Below are 22982 nucleotides of genomic sequence, written 5' to 3' on the forward strand. Positions count from 1 at the left end.
CATTTCCTTCGTGTTGTCTTGTCTATGTATATCCGTCTTGTCAAATGCAATGATCATCCGTGTGGATGTGAGCAGAGGGAGATGCGTCTCTGGAGCAAACTCTTGAAGAGGAACTCGTTACTGAAGAAAATTTAGTAGAAGTTGAGGTGAAGGCCGAACAGTGAGGCGTTCGGTTATTTAGTTAGTTTGATTAGAGTAGCGAGCGTCTGTGAGCGAGCGCTCTTTTGTTGCTGTATATATATATTGGAACGTTCGGTCAATTCTTGTAAACCGTTCGTCCTCCTTGCTTTGTAAACGCTCGTTGTTTTAAATGAAAGGCCGTTCGGCCATTTATTCAATCTGCTTACTGTATTATTAAACTGTTTTGCCATATTGATTAATGTGATTATTCTAAGTATATAGTTGATGACTGTATATTTCCGGGATGTTACATATCTTCTATATCATCATTTTAAAGCTCAAAATAGGATCTTATATAAAAAAAAAAAAGAATATGATTCGGGTACTTAATTATCTAGAGTTCATAAAATAGCGTTAAAATTTTGTGGATGTCTAAACTCAAGTTCTAAATATTGAAACAGTTAATTTTTAAAATTAACTTTTAGGATTACATCATATTTTATGTCATTCTTAAATTAAAGACAATTTTTTTTAAATTGATATATTCTGCACAGTTTAAATTGATTTTCAAATAATACATTGGATTTAATTCTTTTATATATATATATATATATATATATATATATATATATATATATATATTTACAAATTATCTTTGAAAATTTAGAGATTGAAGGATAAAATTAATGAAATGGATGAAAAACGAAAATTAAGAAAGAAGGTCAAAGGTCTACTCACATTTAAGAATCAATGAATTTTTCTTATCATAATTATTGAAAAATTTAGGTGTAAATTTGGACAATTAGCTTATTTAAATATATAATCAATTAAACTAGTTATATGAATGAAATAAAACAAATCAAAGTAGTTATATGAATGAAATCAAAATATCACGGGTAATAATAAATGACATCTTATTAAAAAGGAGAATTGAAGTAAACAATGCATTATCTCTTCTGTGCGGGAGTGAGAAAGAAAATGCAAATCACTTATTTTATGTTATTGTAAAAAGTAACCAGTGGAGCATGTGTTAAAAATGGGTAGGCACATAAACTCGGTAATTCATAACCAACCAAAATGGAATTACCAACACTCACTAAGTGTAAAAAAGGGTTTCGAGGTGGGTGTTTTTAGGCCTTTAACATCTAAAATCAGGTCGATTGAAAGATGTTAATTTGATTTCGGACTATGTCACCCATGTATGTCGAAAAACTATGTAAACTGAAGTCTTACGGTGTCCAGCACAATCCCTTTCACGCTTAACGAAGATCAAGATATTGGTTTTTGTGAAATGAGAAGGGGATATTTGACTTTTGAAAATGGGATCACTGACGTCAATATCGTTCAACCACACCTTCTCGCTCAGCGAAATTTCCCCCCTAGAATGGCACGGTAAGGGATTTGACATCGTAATGTGCATTTTTTGATATTAATTGACGTCGAAAATGACAAAGTCCGACGTCAATTAACATCGAGAAATGCAAATTCCAACGTCATTTTAGTGTATTTTTTTTATAAAAGTTTCATTTTTTCAATTTTATCACACCTAAAAATTAGAAAACCAGTTTTTGCATTTGATATATCTAGCTAGAATTCATTTATTCAGAATTCAAACTACAGCTAAAACTATGACAAATAAAACTAAAACTAAAGCTATCAATATCAAAACAAAAAAGAATTAAAAGTAAACTATTGTAGCCTAACTTCATCTCTCCAAAAGGTATGTTGCCCATTCTTGCCATAGCTTCCTAATTGTGGCATCTGTTAATGGGGATGCATTATTGAACTGCTGCAAAAGTAAGAAAACTTGACTATTATTTTCATTTAAATGTTCAAAGTTGATTGTGATTTGTAATATTTCAAAGCTAATTATTATCTCAGTCTAATTATCTCACTAGTAAAAAATATGCTTTTGAACTCGTCTAATAGGCTTCGGTTGTAACGTCCCGACAACTCGCAGGGACCGTTGACTGCCTCCACAGACCACCATCAGGCTTTCCAGTGTGCTTTGTCCTCACTCGCACACTTTCTGGGAAACCCATCCCAGAATTACTCCAGGCTAAGCACGCTTAACCATGGAGTTCTTATGAGTCAGGCTACCGAAAAGTAAATGCATTTTGGTGATATGAGTAGTCAAATCAATTCCTTTAAGCTATCCTTCAACTGTATAGTCCCATACCTATACAGTCTCCAAATCCCTCTCATTCCGGTGTATGTTCGATTCATCCATGTACCCCTTCCACCCGAAGCTGCCAGGAGCCGCTCCTTGTCTATGCCCCCTGCACCATGCATCTTGCACCGGCGTCACTCCCCGCCCTCGTCTCCGTGCCTGGGTGTCACATGCCCACCAGCTTCCGCTCTGGTTCGTCCTCGAACCACACCGTACTGGGAGAGGCTAGGCTCTGATACCATCTGTAACGTCCCGGCAACTCGCAGGGACCGTTGACTGCCCCCACAGATCACCACCAGGCTTTCCAGTGTGCTTTGTCCTCACTCGCACACTTTCTGGGAAAACTTTCCAGAAGGTCACCAATCCCAGAATTACTCCAGGCTAAGCACGCTTAACCATGGAGTTCTTATGAGTCAGGCTACCGAAAAGTAAATGCATTTTGGTGATATGAGTAGTCAAATCAATTCCTTTAAGTTATCCTTCAACTGTATAGTCCCATACCTATACAGTCTCCAAATCCCTCTCATTCCGGTGTATGTTCGATTCATCCATGTACCCCTTCCACCCGAAGCTGCCAGGAGCCGCTCCTTGTCTGTGCCCCCTGCACCATGCTTCTTGCACCGGCGTCACTCCCCGCCCTCGTCTCCGTGCCCGGGTGTCACAGGGGGCGCTTCAAGTGGCAACAGCAGCTGGTGGATGGTGGGGTCTTCCCACTTTGAAAGTGCTCCAGCCACCAAAGACACCATCATCTCCTTTGTTGGTGGGCATAGCACTGAGGAGTGGCTATGGGGAGCACCATTTCTTCCTTCTTAAAGGTAGAAATCGTGGATTGAAGGGGTTGGATGCTGCATCTGGAGAAGGGAGAGGCTTGCTGCAATTTCGGGAAAAGAAGAATTGGAGTTTTGCTGCAAAAATCTGAAGAGTGAGAGGAGAGCTCTGGAATTTCAAGGAGACCTTGGGAGAGAGATTCAAGATTCAAGGAGGTCTTCAAGAGGTAAGGGGAGCTAGATCCTTTTTTCTGGATTTTATGAACCATGTATGTGTGTACTGAAATCTATAATATAGTGTCGTTGATGAACAAATTTCGTACTTAGAGTGACTTTGTTGTGTATGAATCTGTATGAGTGATGGTAGAATATTGTTGTTGAAGCAAATCTGGGAAGAAGGGGATGAAAATGGGGTTTCTGGTTTCTCTCCGGAAATCTGGTGCGATTCTGCAGAACTCTGCAGATCGCGCGTTCGTCCAATTTGGTGAGCCAAATTGGACGTTCGTCCAAATGGCTCGACCAATTAGTGGTCGGCCAAAATAGCATGAGCGTTCGGTTTTGTGTTAACGAGCGTTCGTTCGTTTGCAGTGATATATTAGACGTTCGTCCCAACTGTATACAGGAATTAGTAATTTTAGGCGTTCGTCCCTAAATTGATATTTACGTGATCTTGAGCGTTCGGTATTTGGTAATAGAAATTGCAGTCGTTCGTCCTTAACGGATTCTTAAGTTTAATCTTGATCGTTCGACCTTAAGTTGATACTATTAAGTCTGGATCTCTAAACGTTCGGTTTCGGTGTATTAGTCAGCGTTCGGCCTTGGTTAATTGTGATTGTGAGCGTTCGGCCGTTAGTTGGTATTCTTAGGATTGGATTTTGACCGTTCAATCATAGTTTAATTCTCATTGTGAGCGTTCGGTTTTGGTTTAATTCTGATTGTGAGCGTTCGGTCTTTCCTTGATTCTAATTGTGAGCGTTCGGTCTTGGCTTGATAGTTTTAAGTTTTGGAATTTTGAGCGTTCGGTCTTATTCTGTTGAACGTTCGGTTTTGATAAGGTATTCTCGCTTCTGAGCGTTCGATTTTAATTTGGATTCCTTAGTTTGGATCATAAGCGTTCGTTCATGGATATTTGTGATTGTGAGCGTTCGGCCATAATTGGATATTATAATTTGAAATCTTTAACGATCGGCCTTATAATATTAGTGAGTTTGAGCGATCGTTCTTAACATTGTATTTTCGGATAGCAATGTTGAGCGTTCGGCCTTGAGTAGTATTCTTAGGTTCCAAGCGTTGCGCGTTCGTCCAAGTGTTGAATTTAGTATTGGTGTTCGATGGTTTAGCGTTCGGCCTGATAGTGTAGGATTTGATAACGTTCGTCCAACAGCGTTCGGCCTGGTGATTGATAACGAACGTACGTCCAAATAGTGTTCGGCCTAGTGGTTGGAAGGTAGTGTTCGTTCAGTAACGTTCGTCCACTGTGCTCGGTGAACAGTGCTCGTCCAAATAGTATTCTGCAAATGTTGGATTTTAAATTCATTTTCTCTTGAATTGAATTACGTGCAAGGTTTGGAAAATATATACTGTGAAGTGATTTATGTGAATGTATGAGGTGTGTTGGATTTACTGTGATAAAATGGATATCTGGTGATTCGGGAGTAACAATATGATTCAGGGACGTAATTCCATGATCCTCATGAGAGGATACATGGTGGTGGACGTAATTCCATGATCCTCAAGGAGAGGATATATGGTGGTGATTTGGGGTGTACAGAATGATTTCATGGTAGCTCATTCTTGAGGGTTTTCCTGACGCTCCAATGGTCTTTCATTCTCAAGTAGAAAGGATTGATCCATGTGATGAGGAGTAGCAGGAGGTCCTAGTCTTGGAGGCTTCCAGTATGCTCCAGGGCGCGAAACGGACTAACCTCGTGAGAGTGGTAGGGTGGAACCCATTGGCAATGGCTTTGCAAAGCAGTAGAGGCCACCACGAGTGCATAACCCGCCATAGCTCGGTAATCATTCTGGTCCGGACGAGTCGGTCTATAAAGTAACAAGTCGGGGTTTAATGTAACAAGTCTTGTGATGTTAGTTTACCATGTATGAGTGACTTTTGCATATCATGTTGGATTGTATAACATGTTTTTTATATCTAGCTCACCCTTGCATTGTTTGTGTTGTGTGTTGTTGGGGTATGTTTCTTTGGCGATGATCATCCACTTGGATGGGAGCAGATGGCGAGGAGAATACTTTGGAAGCAGCTCTTGATGAAGACGGCAGTGCTGCAGCCTAGATTAGCTAGTCTTATTTCATAATTCTTAATGTTTGGAATAACTCGTGTGTATTTTAAGTTTTAAATTCTCTGTGATTTTCATGGAGAAATTCTAAATACTCTTGTTGTCAATTCCGCACTATTCTAAGGATGACTGTAATCCTTAAATTACTCTTGACTGCTTTCTTATATTATGTATGATGACTCTTTATTATATATGCATGATGTATATTTTTGGGACGTTACAGTTAGTATTATAATATATTTTTTAATGAAGTCTGGTATTAGTTGAAAACAAACTCAACCACCAAAATACTTTCCTTTACCATAGAAATAATCCTAAAATTCTCTTGATCATTAACTTTCAGGTTAACTTTTTCTGTGATGTATTTGAAGACTAGTTATCGCAACTCATTAATGTCTTTGGACTATTGAGGTTAGGCCAGGAAAGAAAATGGCCTTGTCGTTGTTTATAATGTAATCCACCAAACATTTTACCTAGAACCAAATTCAGCATTATAATTTAAAATATGTTGGTTATTGATTGCATCAACAATGTTATGGTTATTGAAGTAATATAAAATCTTTGTTTTGTAATTATTCTTTCAATAAATTTGTAAAACAAAATATAACTTTCAATCCTTAAATCAGAATGTACGAAAATAATTTTTTTAATATTAAAAATATGTAAATATATTGGAATTTGATTTAAAACTATTTTAACTTCATTTTAATCATCACTTTTTTTATTTTAAAAGTTCACATTTTAAACCAAAAGGCTGAATACAGCCACAAATCCTTTTCCTATGATATTCTATTTTCCTTTCTTTTACCAATATTAAAATGAATCTTTCCTTTTTCCTATTATCTTCTATTTTCTTTTCTTTTACCAATATTAAAATGAATCTTTCCATGTAGGCCGAAACGGTTCAGTGCAGCTAATATTTTTTTTTAATAGGTTCGGAAGTCCCTGTATTTACGGGTTCGTTTTAATTGAATCTTTTAATTTTAGAAATGATCAATTGAATCCCTAATTTAACATAATTAAATAATAATACCTTTTCTTTTAAATACAATGAACGGCGTTAATTTTTTAAAAAGGAGACATGCTCACGTATCAGTTTATTTGCAGGTGGCAGAGTCTGACCTGAATACATCGACCTCTATGAAGGATATATGAAGGATGTATGAAGGGTGAGCATGATGGGTGAGTTCCCGCCCTTTCTATATCACTCACTCTTGCTTCTGTATCTGATTTTCTCCGACAACCAAATCTATGGCTTCCGATTCTTCTCTGAATTTCAACAACGGTTCGTGCCGCTCCTCTCTCTGTCTCTTCTTTCGGTTTTCATTTTCCGAATTTTCTGATTTGTTAATTTATTCAAACCTTCTTTCTGATAGGTCCTTCTTCCCCCGACGACTCCCTTTCCAGCCCCATCAGCAACACCTTCTCTTCTCCGGGAAGTAGGCGCCGCCGCCGCCGCTCCTCCACTCCCTCCGCATTCGCCACTCCGTCGGAGCGCTGATCTCGATTCGCCTCCTCCGAAGCCACCCCAACCGCGCCGCGCTCCCGCTAAGGCGTCGGCGGAGGTGGGCGCGTTCCCGTCACACCTACATCCACAACATATGACGCGGCGGCCTCGTTTGACGGCGGCGATGGCTACGACATGGACGACGCCAGGCCCACCTTTGTGTGGGGCACTAACATAAGGGTGGAAGACGTGAACGATGTTATTCACAGGGTTTTGAGGGACTTTAGGGAAGTGTCTTCGTCGCAGGGCGAGGATGACAGGTTGAACTTGCACACCGAAGGGAAGTATGAGAAATTAGGGATGACGGGTTTAACCGCCTATGCCCTCTACATCAACCTCCTCAACCGCCACGCCTTCTCCTTCTCGTCCAGGAATGGATATATGAAGGATGTACTGAAAGAACAAACCTTGTCCCAGGAAGCTTCAGGATCAAACAATTTGGCAAATTTTGAAGGCGAGAAGTGACCATCCTATTTTTAAACCTATTTTTATTGTGGGAATTTCAATTTCTTTTTTTGTGTGCTCTGTCTCAGTATATTAAAAAGAAGGTTTAATACCTCTTTTGGTCCCTCGAAAGGGGGCCAATGTTCATTGTGGTCCCACCTTTTTTTAGAAGTTCAATGTGGTCCCATCTTTTGTAAAAAGTGTGCAATCAAGTCCTTTTTGAAAACGGCGTTAAGTTTTTAACGGAGCAGTTGACAGGGTGGACTGAAAGTGTGGCTTTGTGTGATACGTGGCTGTGAGTGGGTGTCAGTGCGTGTTCCATCATCTTCTGCATTTCCCGTATCCTCCACAAACCTAACCCATCTTTTCCATTTTTTTTTTCAATTTCCCAAATCAGAAAAAACCTATCTCAGACTGTGGCATTGCAGTGATCAAAGATGTTGGAGCATCCTCCACCTCCTTTACGTCGACGATCTACTCGCCGCCGTCAAACGCGAATTCTCTGGCCTATACCAATCCCAAAAAACCGAATACCGAGATTTTGACGAGATCTTCCGCCAGCTGCAGATCGAGGCCGAGGCACGCGCCGAGAATTTGAAGACCAAGGAGAGAAATTATGTGGAAGAAGACCAAGGAGAGCTCCATTGAGAAAGGAGCAGTGGAAGAGGAAAAGGAAAAAGAGGGAATAGAACAACCTAACTTTTAATTTCAACATTAATATATTTGGTAAATAGCTTTCCATTTGTCCAATGGAAGAATTAATAGATATCCTTGCCAGTCTAAGAAAAGGGTCTTTAAATTCTGAAACTATGATTTTTCCTCTGGATTCCTTTGGATGCAGAATCTGCGTAGCTTCCAAAACTGGACTATATATGATTAGTGCTCTTCTTCCTGCATGATTTATAATTTGTAGACAACTTTTTATTTTACTCCAATGCCACTGTTTAATTTTCTATTCAGAAGTCATGTAATTTACCTGACGGTTGGTGATGATAAGTGTATTAAATTTTGCCCAAATTCCTCGAAGCCTTCCCATCAGTTTTGGAAGTCTCTCTCAGCGACCTTATAGACCAAACAATGGGGAAAATAATAGCACAACAGCATATAATATCCACAAGCAAAAACACCTGATTCCAAGTAACCCAGTCTTTGATAAAAGGCCCGGTTTCCCCAATCACAACGGAAGCCAAGTTAGCCAGAACCTGAACCGGGATCACAATCATTAAGACCTTCTTCTCCCTGTCCTGCAAAAAGGGCTTGAGAAAAGACCATCCCGTCCCTATCAAAACGATGACGGTGAAGAGCAAAACGACGCGGATGAACTGAAATATATAAAACAACACGTCCCAGCCAAGACGAAGATGGCGAAGTAGGTTATGGAGAAGAGGAAGAAGAGGGAGGGGAGCTGGGTCTGACCGGTGGAGAGGTAGTCGCGGGAAGCGTCGGAGTCGAGATTATAGGCCTCGGTGTGGACGACCATGGTGACCGAGGTTTCCAGTGCGCAGTTGACGAACACCCTTCAGAAGAAATCCCAAATTACTAATTTCTCTGCAACTCAAACTACGTATCACCCTCTCACTGCCACGTATTACCCACACAAAGCCACGTAGCTAACTTCAGTCCACCCTGTCAGCTGCTCCGTTAAAAACTTAACGCCGTTTCCAAAAAGGACTTGATTGCACACTTTTTACAAAAGATGGGATCACATTGAACTTCTGAAAAAAGGTGGGACCACATTGAACATTGGCCCCCTTTCTAGGGACCAAAAGAGGTATTAAACCTAAAAAGAAAGAAAATGGTCAGTGTTTCCGTGCTAAAAGAAAAAAGAAAGAGAAATTGAAAGATAAGCCCGGGATTGCGGTGACAAATCCATTTTGCACACCTCATTGGAAGAAATACCGAACATCTACGCATGCCCTTATAATAGTATGCTGAAGTGATGTGATACCTCTGTGTTGTGTGTTCTGTGTTTAAGACAAAAGTGTTTTTTTTTTGTTTTTTCTATTGGTTTACATCTTGAGATGGATTCATCCATCACCTTCGATTGTGTTGTGCTGTGTGTTGTGTATGTGACTCTTGATTCTGTCCACCACAGTCCAAAGAAAAAGTAGCTTTCAACCCTGTACTGGAATGGTGTATATTTTATTCTGGTTTTAAATCTTGTACACAAAATTAATGTAGTTTAATTGTCATTAAAAAATGTTTAAATTTTTTAACGGTTTGTACATGTGTACATTTACTTTTCGTATCTCCACGTCCAAGAACTAGATCTCTTCAGCAGCCAACAGACACAGAATTTACAAGACCGGTTTTTGCTCCTTATCTTAAGCTTCTGTAAAAGTTTTATCTCGCCTTCACACAACATTGCCACCTACCATTTGCTGTAGTTTTTTTGGTTTTTCAAATCTTGGGGTTGTTGAAAGTTCTGAACTTTCTTGATTCAATTGCAAGTATGGTCTTGAATGCATACTTCTAAGAAAAGGGTACCTTTCAACTTTTTGAACGCTTCTTCTTCGTCATGTATGTATCTATGTACTTGATGAGCATGTGCTGCCTCGTGTCATTGGATGTGTGAATTTTCTTAACTCATTTCACAGAGGTCATGCATTATTCTGGCTCCTACTGCTGCTTCTCTCTGCATCCAAGACCTGGTGTCGGTTTAGACTTAGAATTCCTGATTCCGGATTGTTGAAGTAAGTAAACTTATTACCAGTGTTTGGTTAATGGGAGATTTATTATTCAGTATTCTCTTGAGATTTATTAGTGTTTGGTTTTTCTTCCTTAATTTGAATTTTCCTGAAGAAATTATGGTTATTGTATTATGCTTATATTAAAGAAAATTTTAATTTTATTACAGCTGTAATATATGTATGTGTGTGTATGTATATGTATGTATGCGTGCGTGATTTATTTATTTACTGATAGTTATTATGTTTTTTCAATGTTTAATTGTCTTTTTCTGCTGTGAATCTGACAAGTTTTAAGGACATGTTTGGATGTGTACCAGGTAGATTGGTATTCAATTGCTAAATGTTCAGTGTAATGTTTCTGCTCTTGGCTTTCTGGAGTTTTCGTGGAATTCTATCACACATTCCAGATTCTTGTTTAAATAGGTGTATTGTTCCGTAGATCTGAATCATACCAGTGAGAAGAAATTTTGAGTGAAATTGGGTGTTGGGATTTTGGATTTAACTGACGAGGAGGCTAATTCACGTGTTTGTTACGGTATAGGTGTGAGGTGGAGACCCCTGGCATTTGCATGTTCCGAATTTGAGAAGCTTAATAGGATTTTGCTGAAGAAATTTAGGATCTGCATTAATTTGAATGGGGCATTCTGCAGCCGTATGGGACTATAGAGCAGCAACTGAAATTACAAAGGACTGGAATGGAATTGATCAAGTTCTGCTTCGGACCCCAAGGGGTTCTTCGGCACGGGTGAGAAATTGTTCATTGCAAAACTGGTGTCGATTTTAACATTTGGTAAAGTTATGATTTTAAAATTTACTATGACATCCAATGCGAATTCTTGATGTGGATAACTTGGTCTGTCAAGATATTTGTAGTTTGAGTAATTTAATTACTACGATTACTTAGATTAACTGTTTTTTCTCGAAATTAGGTAAGCTTACATGGGGCGCAGGTCACTTCATGGCGGAATGAGCACGGGGAAGAACTTCTATTCACAAGCAGCAAGGTATGTCTTTCAATTTTGATTGAAAATCAATTTGTACATTTTAAATTATATGAATTTTGTTAGTTGTCAGCGCTGATAAGGAAAACATGTCAATATTTCATAATCTTGCTTTCTGAAAATTTTCATTTTGGGATAATCTGCATTATATTGCAACTGGCATGTGAAGGGCATTTGCCCAAATAATCAATAAATTTAAGAAGAGTTTGGATTTTGATGAATCATAGTATTCTATGCTGTCCATCAATCACATCGATGCAAGAGAAAAACAGGGAAGAATGGTGCATTGTAGTGCTTTTGTCGTTTGGAACCACTGGGGTTGAATACTGGTATAATGAAAAACTTTGACGGCAAAACCAACTTCTTAACTGATGCTTTTGTAGGAACACAGAACTTTAATCAATTATACTTTTTAAAGAGGCAAGTAGTAATAACTAACTGTTTTGTTTCCTTTTCCATTATCTGTAGGCAATTTTCAAGGCTCCAAAAGCAATTCGAGGAGGAATTCCCATGTGTTTTCCACAGGCAAGCTTATTCCTTTTTACGTTCATTTTATATAACTTGTAACATGCATACTTACATATCTTGAGCTGAATTTGTTTCACAGTTTGGAAACTGTGGATCGCTGGAGCAGCATGGTTTTGCAAGAAATAGAATGTGGGCAATTGATGAAAACCCTCCTCCTCTTCCTGGGAATGACTCCAGTGGGAAATCCTTCATTGACCTGGTGCTAAAATCATCTGAAGAAGATATGAAGTGCTGGCCACACAGGTATGAATAGCATGATGTGACAGTATAACAGGGATATCCACTCTCCATGTGTTTGATAATTTGAATCTGGCATATATGCACTCGATATTACTTTTTCCTGTGTTTGGCAGTAAATTTCAAGCAGTAGTAATCTAACGATTGTTTAATAATTGTACCAGTATTGAATTCCGTCTTCGGGTGTCTCTTGCAGCAGATGGGGACCTGACTTTGATATCTAGAGTCAGGAATATAAATGGCAAGCCATTTAGTTTCTCATTCGCGGATCACACATACTTATTGGTTTCTGACATTAGGTATGGATAATTCTTTGTTGTACTTGGTCTGCATTCCCTTTTCTGAGTGTGTGGGATGATGTCCAACCATCATTTTTCTTTTCCATAGTAAATTGATTGCTGAACACTTGATCGGAGTTTTATTAGCACTAATGGTACTTCCTTGTTCAATATTTATAGTAGACAAATATATTTGGTTTTTGTTCTGAAACGTGTAGTTTCTGCATTTGCTGAATGCTTTAAATTGTGGGATTTTAACATTCAAGCAGATCTTAGAGGACTGTTTCTCTTCTTTAGAAACTAATAACAACTTACACTCTAATCATTTGAAACTAGCATGGATACTCTATATATTAGGTGGATTCTTCTCCGAATACTGGAATTATGAGTTTTATTCATGTCAGTTATCGGGAAATATGTAAACAAGTGATCAGTCGTAATGAAAGTACAAAGTTCTTACACAGCCTATAGAATTTGTAAGCATTTGAAGCAAACTACTGTTTGCAATGCTTGTTACCTATATAGATTCTTGTTTACATATTTTTACTTGAACTACCTCTCTTTTGATTGTTTTAGAACAGGAAATTTTATTTTAAGATTGACAATCATTATTAACGTCACATTAACAATTTTTATAGTGAGATAAGGATTGAAGGTCTGGAGACACTGGACTACCTAGACAACCTTTTCAAAAAAAAACGATTTACTGAACAAGGAGATGCAATAACATTTGAATCTGAGGTAAACCCTTCTAGGTTATATTGATGTTAACAAAATGTAGACATTTATAGTTCCATGCTGCAATTTAAGCTATTACTTCAGGTTGAGATAAATAGAGCACTATATTCCTAGCCTATGCTGCAGTTTTGTCAATCACACACAGTATCCACTACTAAAGTCTTTTGGTTTTGACACAATGAAGGCTAATGAAGATGTTTTTAATATCCATACTTCCTTCATGGCAGGCGGATCGAGTTTATCTTAGCTCTCCAAACATAATTGCAGTGCTAGATCATGAGAAGAAGCGAACATTTGTTATAAGGAAGGAAGGTCTCCCTGATGTTGGTAAGCTCTAAGTAGCAAATTTTTTCCACAAACAAAATACAAACGTAGATAAGGTTTCGAGTTGTAGAAAATATAAAATCAGTCCTTTTCATCTTAACTTTTATGGTGTGTTCAGCTGTGTGGAATCCATGGGAAAAGAAATCAAAATCCATGGTAGATTTTGGTGATGAAGAGTACAAACAGATGCTTTGTGTTGACGGGGCGGTGATAGAGAAACCGGTGAGCTTGAAGCCGGGAGAGGAATGGACCGGTCGGCTGCAGCTATCAGTTGTGCCATCAAGTTTTTGCAGTGACCGTCTTGGTCTTGACAGAAGTGGTCTTTGAGGAATTGTACAAAATGGGTCTGAGTTAATGCTGCTACTACATCCAGCAATGTAGCAGCATCTAGTTTTAGAAATAGTGCTGTTCAGTAGGAGTGTCAGGTTTTATGTTGTTATGATCTTAGGCTAGAAATAGTGCTTTATAGAGGCCTATGTTTTTTGTGAGAATGGCTTTCAAGTGTTACCAGGTCATTAGTCAGTTGGTTCCTTCTGTTCTGCTATGGATGCTCCTTCTTTAAGCATTAGATTTGTTGAGTTGGTGCCGAGTTTATTCTCTCCATGGATTTGATGATATGTTCCACGGCATGGATAATTTAGCTTTGGTGTTCCAATTTGCTTATGTTGGATGGTTACGGCTATGATCTGCCTCTCATGACAGAGATAAAACGAGTGATTAGTGGACAATGTGATCATGCATCTTTTTTTGGCATTTTCCATTTTACAGTGATACGTGCATAATTCAATAACCTTCACATAAATTTTGTATACTATCACTGTTTTTATTTCATGGTTAGTTGGCTGAATTATGCTATAAATGGCTTTTAAAGTAATCTAGAAGTCAATATTTTTATTATAAATGATGTTTACAATTGAATGACATTGTCAAGAATTCTGATGTTGACTGTGATGTAATTGAATTCATGTCTGTATTCAATAAAGTGGGTCAAAAGTGGTGCGTCAAAAAGCAATAGCACTTCTCCTGCTTTGTACAAATGGGACCGATGGGCTGTGCATTAAAAGGTTGAAGTTGCTGAGATTCGAGACATTGCGGTTGGTTATTCAAACTATGAATCGGTATTTACTTTTTTCCAACTGAGCTTCATATGTTCATCTGCACTTATAATTATCTTAATTTTTTCATCATTTACCAGTGGTTTCTTTTAAGAGGTAAAATTTTTGTGTTCAATTATATTCTCGTTATATCACTCTCCAGTCATAATTCTCATAACTTCAAACTTATTTTTATAAATAGTTAGTATTATAATATATTTTTTAATGAAGTCTGGTATTAGTTGAAAACAAACTCAACCACCAAAATACTTTCCTTTACCATAGAAATAATCCTAAAATTTCTTGATCATTAACTTTCAGGTTAACTTTTTCTGTGAAATTTTTTTCCCAGAAAAATTAACATTTTTCCATACAATATTATTACTTCAAATACTTTTTTTTCTTCTAAATCTATATAGTGATGTTTCAAACTTACTGTATTCAACTCTACCAAAAAACTTCAGTATTCCGCTCTAGCATACGTATTTAAAAGAAATAAAAAAATGTTAACTTAATTAAACTACTTTATATTTACCAGGATTTAGAAATTACTATAAATTATTTACTTTTTATATTTACATAATTAATCAGTTTAACTCGCTATATCAAGACTTTAACTGCAATACAAACATTTAACACCAAAGCTGTCTTTATCAAACTGTATCGTACCCAAAAAGGAAATTTAGGAAACTAACCATTGAAATTAGTTAGCAATTAAATTGTCAATACTGATGTCATTGCTTTTTCTGAGGATGCAATCACATGTACACACACTCAACCAACCCACTGATTATTTTGATTCTAACTTCAATCATTAATTCTTCATTCGTTGAAGTGTCAGATCATTAGTTCCATTCTACACGTCTTATTTTGGGGGATTGTGGAAATTCAGAAAGTGGTCCCAAAATAAATCATAATTTTGCTACCTTTTATTCATAGTGATAAGGTGACAGAAATGAGAAACGAATTCTACAACAATTTCCGTTTTATTCAGCACCGTATGCTAAAAACAAAATTGTTCCACGTAAATACAAGAGAATTCTCCTCCATAACCAAAAAAAAGCACAAATGCTGAAAGAACGGACCTACAAATCTGGAAAACCGTGACCACAGGTAATAATAATCATAGCATCATTTCTGCTATAAAAACTATACACCTCGTCGATATTCCAGTTGCTTTGTGTTCTCCAGCAAAATCTGCCAGCCAACAAAGAAACAGGATTTAAGCAGTGAAATTAATGTAAAACTTGTTTGGACTCCTCTTAGTATAATCACAAAAGTGTCAGCAGGTTCTTACTTCTCGAATGTAGTTTGCTATTGCTTTGCAGCCTTCGATTGCTAGTTGCATAACATTTTCCAAAATGTCAATTGGTAGTTTAGAATCCATCTATAGACAGTAACAACAGAAATTAGTGCAAATAAAATTAAACTAGGAGCTTTTCCATTCTAAACTACGGAATATGGCAGGGAGTGAACGAATGAAATAAGCTGGATGAGAAAAGAAAAGCATTGCATGCTTTTCATAATAATGATAGTAGTAAATTTCTGATTAAAACTTTGAAGGTTCACAATCTCAACCAGCCTTTACATAGTGGCACGTTATAAGACCCTAGAAATTTCTCTGCAAATTCTCTGTCACATCACCATTAATACGCACTCCACGTCACTGCTACGGGTAATTAAAAACCCACTCCCAACTCTGAATTTTTCATCTCTCTGCTGTGCACGGAAAGCCGAGCCACATCATTCCTCTGAAACATTAAAAACGCACCAAACTGTGCATGCACACACGCCACTTGTCACGTTGGAAGCTTCCAATTCAGAGTTTGGTGTGCAGGTGTCAGCTTGGGAGACGTTCGTTCAAACGAACGTGAGTTAAACAAAACTAGATTTTCGAAAACTCTTTCTCTCCCCTGCACCACTCATCTTCTACCTCTGAACTTAACTTTTCATCTTCTCCAACCTCTCTCTAGAAACCTTAAAACTTCTCTCTACTGTTACTCATTCATCTCTTCTCCGTTTAACATTCAGAACCGTAGGAACGATCCTTACGCTGTGAGCTTCATTTTGGACCGAACCAATCTCAGTTCTGAAAACGGTAAGTCTCCCAACTTAGGTATCGTTTCTGGATATTCGTTTCTACATTCCTTTGGCTAGATTTAGTGGAAGAAACTTAAGTGGAATTTAGTGAGTGAACCTTGGAGTAGAACGCTGTTAGAGGAAGCACCATAAACTTGCATTAGGGCGAACACTGCTATCCAGGTAAGGGAAGCTTATATGTTTAATTTATACTTGCATGTTGTATGATATGATTTGGATGTATAAAACGTATGCTGATTGATCTGTCATGAACGAGCACTGCTTGTATGAATTATATATGTTTTTGGTGGTTTGAAATGCATGTTAATTTGGATATGTATGAACGGAGTATGACTATTGTATAGTTGGAATGATTAAAATGATGAGATCTGTATGATGATGTTTAAGGTGAATTAATTTGGAAATGGAAGTTATAAAGTTTATAAATTTGAAAATGATATGAAGTATACAGTATGAATTGAAATGTTGAAATCTGGAAATCTGTTAGGGTTGAAAAACCTGAAACTTAAATCATTCCCTATGATAAATGACGCTCGTCACCGTACGGTCTTAGACCGTTCGGTTTTCCTTAAAATAACTTAGAATGGAATTCTTTCATTTGGAAAGAACTCTGCTCGAGAACGAGCGTCCCTATGTGTCTGAGCGTTCGGTTCAGCTCAGTCGTACATAAATGTGTTAAAATTTTAAATACGTAGCGCTCGGTCTTATATTGAGCGTTCGTCCTAAATAGCGCTCGGTCTTATACCGAAGCGTTCGTCCTAAATAGCGCTCGTTTATACACCAAGCGTTCGTCATACTTGGTGCTCGGTCATTTACCTAGCGTTCGCTTTAATGAAGTGTTCGGTCTTAGATTGAACGCTCGTCCTTATCTTTGATTCCTTAACGAATGTAAATAGCGTTCGTCCAAATACTTAGTAAATGGATGTTGGCGCGTTCGGTTATTGACTGCAGCCAATCCCTTTCAAATAAAAGGTTCCCTATATAGTTAAGTATTCTCCTGGATGTCTCTTCATCCAAGTTGAGTTAATTTGATCTATTGGTATTTAAAAATATTCTGGAGTTGGCTTTATTATTCTGAAGTCTTTATGGTTTTAAAGGAGTTTCTTTTAAATCTGGCTTTTAACGTTCGTCCTCTTCCTTCAGAAAGTTGAACGTTCGTCTTTTTCAGAGAGTGGAACATAGAATGAAAATGTTAAAAATATGAAATGTTAAGACGTTCGAACACTATATTAAATGGTTATACGATTGTGGAATTTGAACGAGCGTTCCAAGGAGGAACGTCTCAGATGAGTTAAATATTAAATTTGGTAAAGTATGAACATGGATAAGTTAAGACTCGCTGTCCATCCTGATATTCCGTGATACTCATCTTCACGTAGAAGGGGGTAGTCATGTGTGGGAATGGCAGGAGGTCCTTAGTTCATCACTTAGCATGGGCGAAGGATTAACCTCGAGTGGCAGCTGATTAGGTATATCCCGGCTACTACACCACTCGGGTGCAAGGACGCTTGTAACTACATGGTTCATACAGTCCGGACGGTCTGTCATATATATATACATATCTCTATGTTATTCTATATTAAGTTACCTGATGTATGTGTGAATTGATGTGTTAAATGTATGTGTTAATTGTATGAATTAAATAATATAAGCTTACCCTTGCATTTTCCATTGTGTTGTCTCCTGTCTATGTACGTTCGTCTTGTCTTGCAATGATCATCCGTGTGGATGTGAGCAGATGGTGGTGCATCTCTTGAAGAAATGCTGGAAGAAGGAAATTTGGAAGATGCAAATCTGGTTGAAGTGGAAGTAAAGGCCGAGCCTTAGAGCGCTCGTTAGATTAGGAATGTGAATATTAGCTTAGTTGGACGTTCGGTTAAATATTTTGTAAAGTCGTTCGTCCTAATTACCTCTGATTCTGTTTTGGCGCGTACGTTATTTTTAGTTAGCTGTTCGTTCTAGGCTTCATTTGTATGCGTTTATGCGTTTCTTTTGTACTGAAGCCGTTCGGCTCTGGAACATCTTTTCTGTATATAAAGACTGCATTGTTTACTGTTAATTGTAATTAATTCTGTAATATGGTAATTACTGTATTTTGGGATGTTACACACGTGTTCGAAACAAATTTAACTCCATAATATCAATCTAAGAATGGGAGCAATAAACTGACTGATAAACTGTCATTGGAAAAAATCTATGCCAGCCCCACCAAATGAAGTTACCCTCCCTCTCTGTTTTGTGGACCATACATGAATTTCATCCTATAATAAGGTGGCGGAAAGAATATATCAACTATATTTCTTCAGTCAAAATTTAAAGTATCAACAAAAGATCTGCAACTAAAAAAGTAAAAGATGCTGAACTGGAATTCCAAATAAAGAGTTACCAAGTATGATACTAGTGAAAATTAAGTTACACTTGATCAAACATTAACTCAGACTAAAAAGAAGATTTGTCATGACATAACTCCATCAAAGGGTACAACAGCAAATCACTCTATCAGGAACCTTCGTAAGAAGTATCTGTTGATTAAAAAACAACTGATATTTGAAAAAAGATTCATGTGTACAGCAAACTATTAAGTTGTTAAATCTGAGGCGAGCTTAGATAAGCTTCTTTTGGGGATTTCCGAACATGCACCTATTCCCTCGAGTAATCAAGGGTTAAAACTCTACTGTTCTCTCCAAAATCTCTAATAACAAGAACATTTTTGAAGGAAGAGGAATTACAGCTTCAACACCACCAGACTCTTTACTACGTGAGTACCAATGACTGAGAGAGCAATAAAAAGTTTTCCTTTCTGTTGAACTAATTTACCTGGTTGACTACACAATAGATACAGAGAAAATAACAAGACATGAATTAACCTGAAGCAGTGTTACTTTATCCAACTTTGGCAGAATTCCTAGGGTTACATCAGGACCTCCAGCACTGTCTTCTACATAGTTCAAATCTGTACACATTCAGAAACCTTTAATAATTAGGGCAGCCCGTGCATCAGAAGTAGACAGAAATAAAACAGACATACCACACTTGTATTTAGCCAGTTCAAATTTAGAGTAAAAACAGATATATACCAAGCAGACTTGTGCTGTTAAGGTATCCGGCACTGCAGGATGTTACAAGATCACGCATAGGGATCCCAGCATCGGCAAGGGCCAAAGTTGCAGCATTTATACAAGCAGATCTAGTTCCTATAAAAGACATGTCAACATCACCCAAAATTAATGTACATATTAAATGAGTAAAGAGAGAAAATAAAATGGCAATGACAGAAGAGAATCACAAGATCCCATTATCAAGTCTTAGTTACCTCCATCTGCTTGGAGAACTTGGACATATATATCTATCTGCAAATTTAATAAGTAAAACATTAGGGAGGACTAGGGGAAAGCAAAGCACATGACAAAATAAGTTCTTAATGTGTAATAAAACCTGAGATCGAGGCAATAGATGTGTCAATATAGATGCTTCCATGGTTTGCCGAATAACCAGGGAAATTTCAGTTGATCTCCTGTAGAATGAGAACTTCAAATCACGTAGTAAAAAATAAGAAGTGATCCTATTATCCTTCTGTAAGAGAACCTTACAATGAGAACCATATTAAAACTATGAAGGAAAAGCAAAACAGGATAACATTTATATCTGCAAACATTGATGGTTAAGCCATTCAAAACTATTCAGTGAGTTTTGGCCAAAGATTACTCAAAAAAGTCAAAGCTTGCAAAAAAGATTAAAAATGAGAAAAGGCAGTAAAAGGGTGCATGGGGTTAAGCTTTTCATTGTTTTATGATACATAACCCATTGCTGAGCCTGTAGTCAGCTATATCAAAGGCATGGAGCAGCCAGCCCCAAAAACACTACAATACGTTAGTGGATAGCAAGATAGTTGTTACATAGAAAATTATGAATGCAAGATTAAAAAAAAATTATACTGTATCACATGAACAAATGCAATATATATATATATATATATATATATATATATATATATATATATTACTAATTAATAATCAAAATTTATACTCTAAAAGTCTAAACATGCATTACCACCATTGCTATTAAATTCTTACCTCAGTAAAAAGATCAAAAAGTCCAATTTACAAATTACAAGGCACTCTTAAGATAGATTCTACTAATGCAACATTCACTATCATCCTAGTAGTCTATGCTCCAATACCATTTTGATAAGTATAAAACTACGAATATATAAAAAATAAGTGAAAGGTCAAAAAGAATAGGAAGTTAAACAAAAGCAAGTAAATGAGCAAAACCTGTCACCCTTTGATTTCCTCATGCGATCTCCAGTGCTAAAATTAGCCATGCTGTACTCACACCGAACCTATAGACATACATTGCACATAAGCAACAATTAAGTTTTTGTTACAATTCATATAAATACAGACAACATAACTTAGAAAAAAAAAACTACCAGAGCATGGTTGGTTATTTGGCTTCTATTTTGCACCTGAAATGCAGAGAAGTTACTAAAGAAAAACAGCAAATCATCTAAAGCTCAACTACAACATCAAAGTTTTTTAAATGTCTAAACCAACTAACACTGAAAAAGGATAGTTAACAATCCTTAAATTACATAGACAAATTTTCATTAGCAAGGTAAATAATTAAACAGTACCTCTCTAGGGCCATAGACGGCAGCAATAACTTTTGTATTACCCATCTAAAACATGGCAGAACTGTTTTCAAAATAAAAAAACTTTATGGTCAAATGCTTCAAATGATATCACAACTTAATTTTCTAAAAAGCTAAAATTCATTTACCCATCTGCTTTGGATACAGCACCAATTTCTGCACGAATTTGTCGCATCTACAATATACCATAAAGAGAGGAGAAAAAGTTAAAGGCAAAAGATCAGTAGAGAAAGAAATATAAAATCATAGATTTAGATTAGATCCTCTGCAGTGAAGGAATAACACTTTAGAGGATAAACTGCAGTAATAGTCATTGAGATTTTAATAACTTCATAGTTTCTTATACATGTACATATATTTTATCACACTCTTAAATACTAAATTTTTAATAAATAGTAATAACTTCACCTTATCCTCTAAAGTGCATCTCCTCATTTTAAATAGTCGAATCCCAAAATCATGTCCAAATCACAGCTGTTAAATAGGACTGAATTCCATAGGCCAGACCTTAAAATGCTGCTTTCAATTAGCTCATTTTGTCATAGGACCAAGTTCATATATCTCACTAAAAAAGGTTGGTTAGACATCCTTAGGGTTAGAACCCTCCATTTTCTTACTTTTATCATTTGGCAAACTACAACATTTGTAGCTTTTAAGTGATAGGTTTTAATGTTTATCAGAACTAAGGTTATTGACTGCTTCTANTGATTGATCTGTCATGAACGAGCACTGCTTGTATGAATTATATATGTTTTTGGTGGTTTGAAATGCATGTTAATTTGGATATGTATGAACGGAGTATGACTATTGTATAGTTGGAATGATTAAAATGATGAGATCTGTATGATGATGTTTAAGGTGAATTAATTTGGAAATGGAAGTTATAAAGTTTATAAATTTGAAAATGATATGAAGTATACAGTATGAATTGAAATGTTGAAATCTGGAAATCTGTTAGGGTTGAAAAACCTGAAACTTAAATCATTCCCTATGATAAATGACGCTCGTCACCGTACGGTCTTAGACCGTTCGGTTTTCCTTAAAATAACTTAGAATGGAATTCTTTCATTTGGAAAGAACTCTGCTCGAGAACGAGCGTCCCTATGTGTCTGAGCGTTCGGTTCAGCTCAGTCGTACATAAATGTGTTAAAATTTTAAATACGTAGCGCTCGGTCTTATATTGAGCGTTGGTCCTAAATAGCGCTCGGTCTTATACCGAAGCGTTCGTCCTAAATAGCGCTCGATTTATACACCAAGCATTCGTCATACTTGGTGCTCGGTCATTTACCTAGCGTTCGCTTTAATGAAGTGTTCGGTCTTAGATTGAACGCTCGTCCTTATCTTTGATTCCTTAACAAATGTAAATAGCGTTCGTCCAAATACTTAGTAAATGGATGTTGGCGCGTTCGGTTATTGACTGACAGCCAATCCCTTTCAAATAAAAGGTTCCCTATATAGTTAAGTATTCTCCTGGATGTCTCTTCATCCAAGTTGAGTTAATTTGATCTATTGGTATTTAAAAATATTCTGGAGTTGGCTTTATTATTCTGAAGTCTTTATGGTTTTAAAGGAGTTTCTTTTAAATCTGGCTTTTAACGTTCGTCCTCTTCCTTCAGAAAGTTGAACGTTCGTCTTTTTCAGAGAGTGGAACATAGAATGAAAATGTTAAAAATATGAAAATGTTAAGACGTTCGAACACTATATTAAATGGTTATACGATTGTGGAATTTGAACGAGCGTTCCAAGGAGGAACGTCTCAGATGAGTTAAATATTAAATTTGGTAAAGTATGAACATGGATAAGTTAAGACTCGCTGTCCATCCTGATATTCCGTGATACTCATCTTCACGTAGAAGGGGGTAGTCATGTGTGGGAATGGCAGGAGGTCCTTAGTTCATCACTTAGCATGGGCGAAGGATTAACCTCGAGTGGCAGCTGATTAGGTATATCCCGGCTACTACACCACTCGGGTGCAAGGACGCTTGTAACTACATGGTTCATACAGTCCGGACGGTCTGTCATATATATATACATAT

The 22982-nt window shown here is 37.1% G+C and overlaps 1 protein-coding gene and 1 pseudogene across 1 annotated transcript; one reads left to right on the top strand and one right to left on the bottom strand.

The window, feature by feature from the left end:
- The first annotated feature begins 9089 nt into the window (after positions 1–9089).
- LOC148202276 (putative glucose-6-phosphate 1-epimerase) lies at positions 9090–13935 on the top strand. Its single transcript, XM_088109893.1, has 9 exons — positions 9090–9995; positions 10534–10737; positions 10922–10996; positions 11462–11518; positions 11601–11764; positions 11923–12057; positions 12675–12777; positions 13002–13101; positions 13217–13935. The coding sequence occupies exons 2-9, from the start codon at positions 10627–10629 to the stop codon at positions 13423–13425; spliced, it is 954 nt and encodes a 317-aa protein (XP_087966019.1). The 5' UTR covers positions 9090–9995; positions 10534–10626; the 3' UTR covers positions 13426–13935.
- A 1406-nt stretch (positions 13936–15341) lies between these two features.
- Positions 15342–20655, bottom strand: LOC148202277 (exosome complex component RRP41 homolog; annotated as a pseudogene).
- Positions 20656–22982: the final 2327 nt, after the last annotated feature.

This window comes from Vigna umbellata, chromosome 3, assembly GCF_029865625.1.
Source record: "Vigna umbellata cultivar VRB3 chromosome 3, Vumbellata_1.0, whole genome shotgun sequence".
NCBI lineage: Eukaryota > Viridiplantae > Streptophyta > Magnoliopsida > Fabales > Fabaceae > Vigna > Vigna umbellata.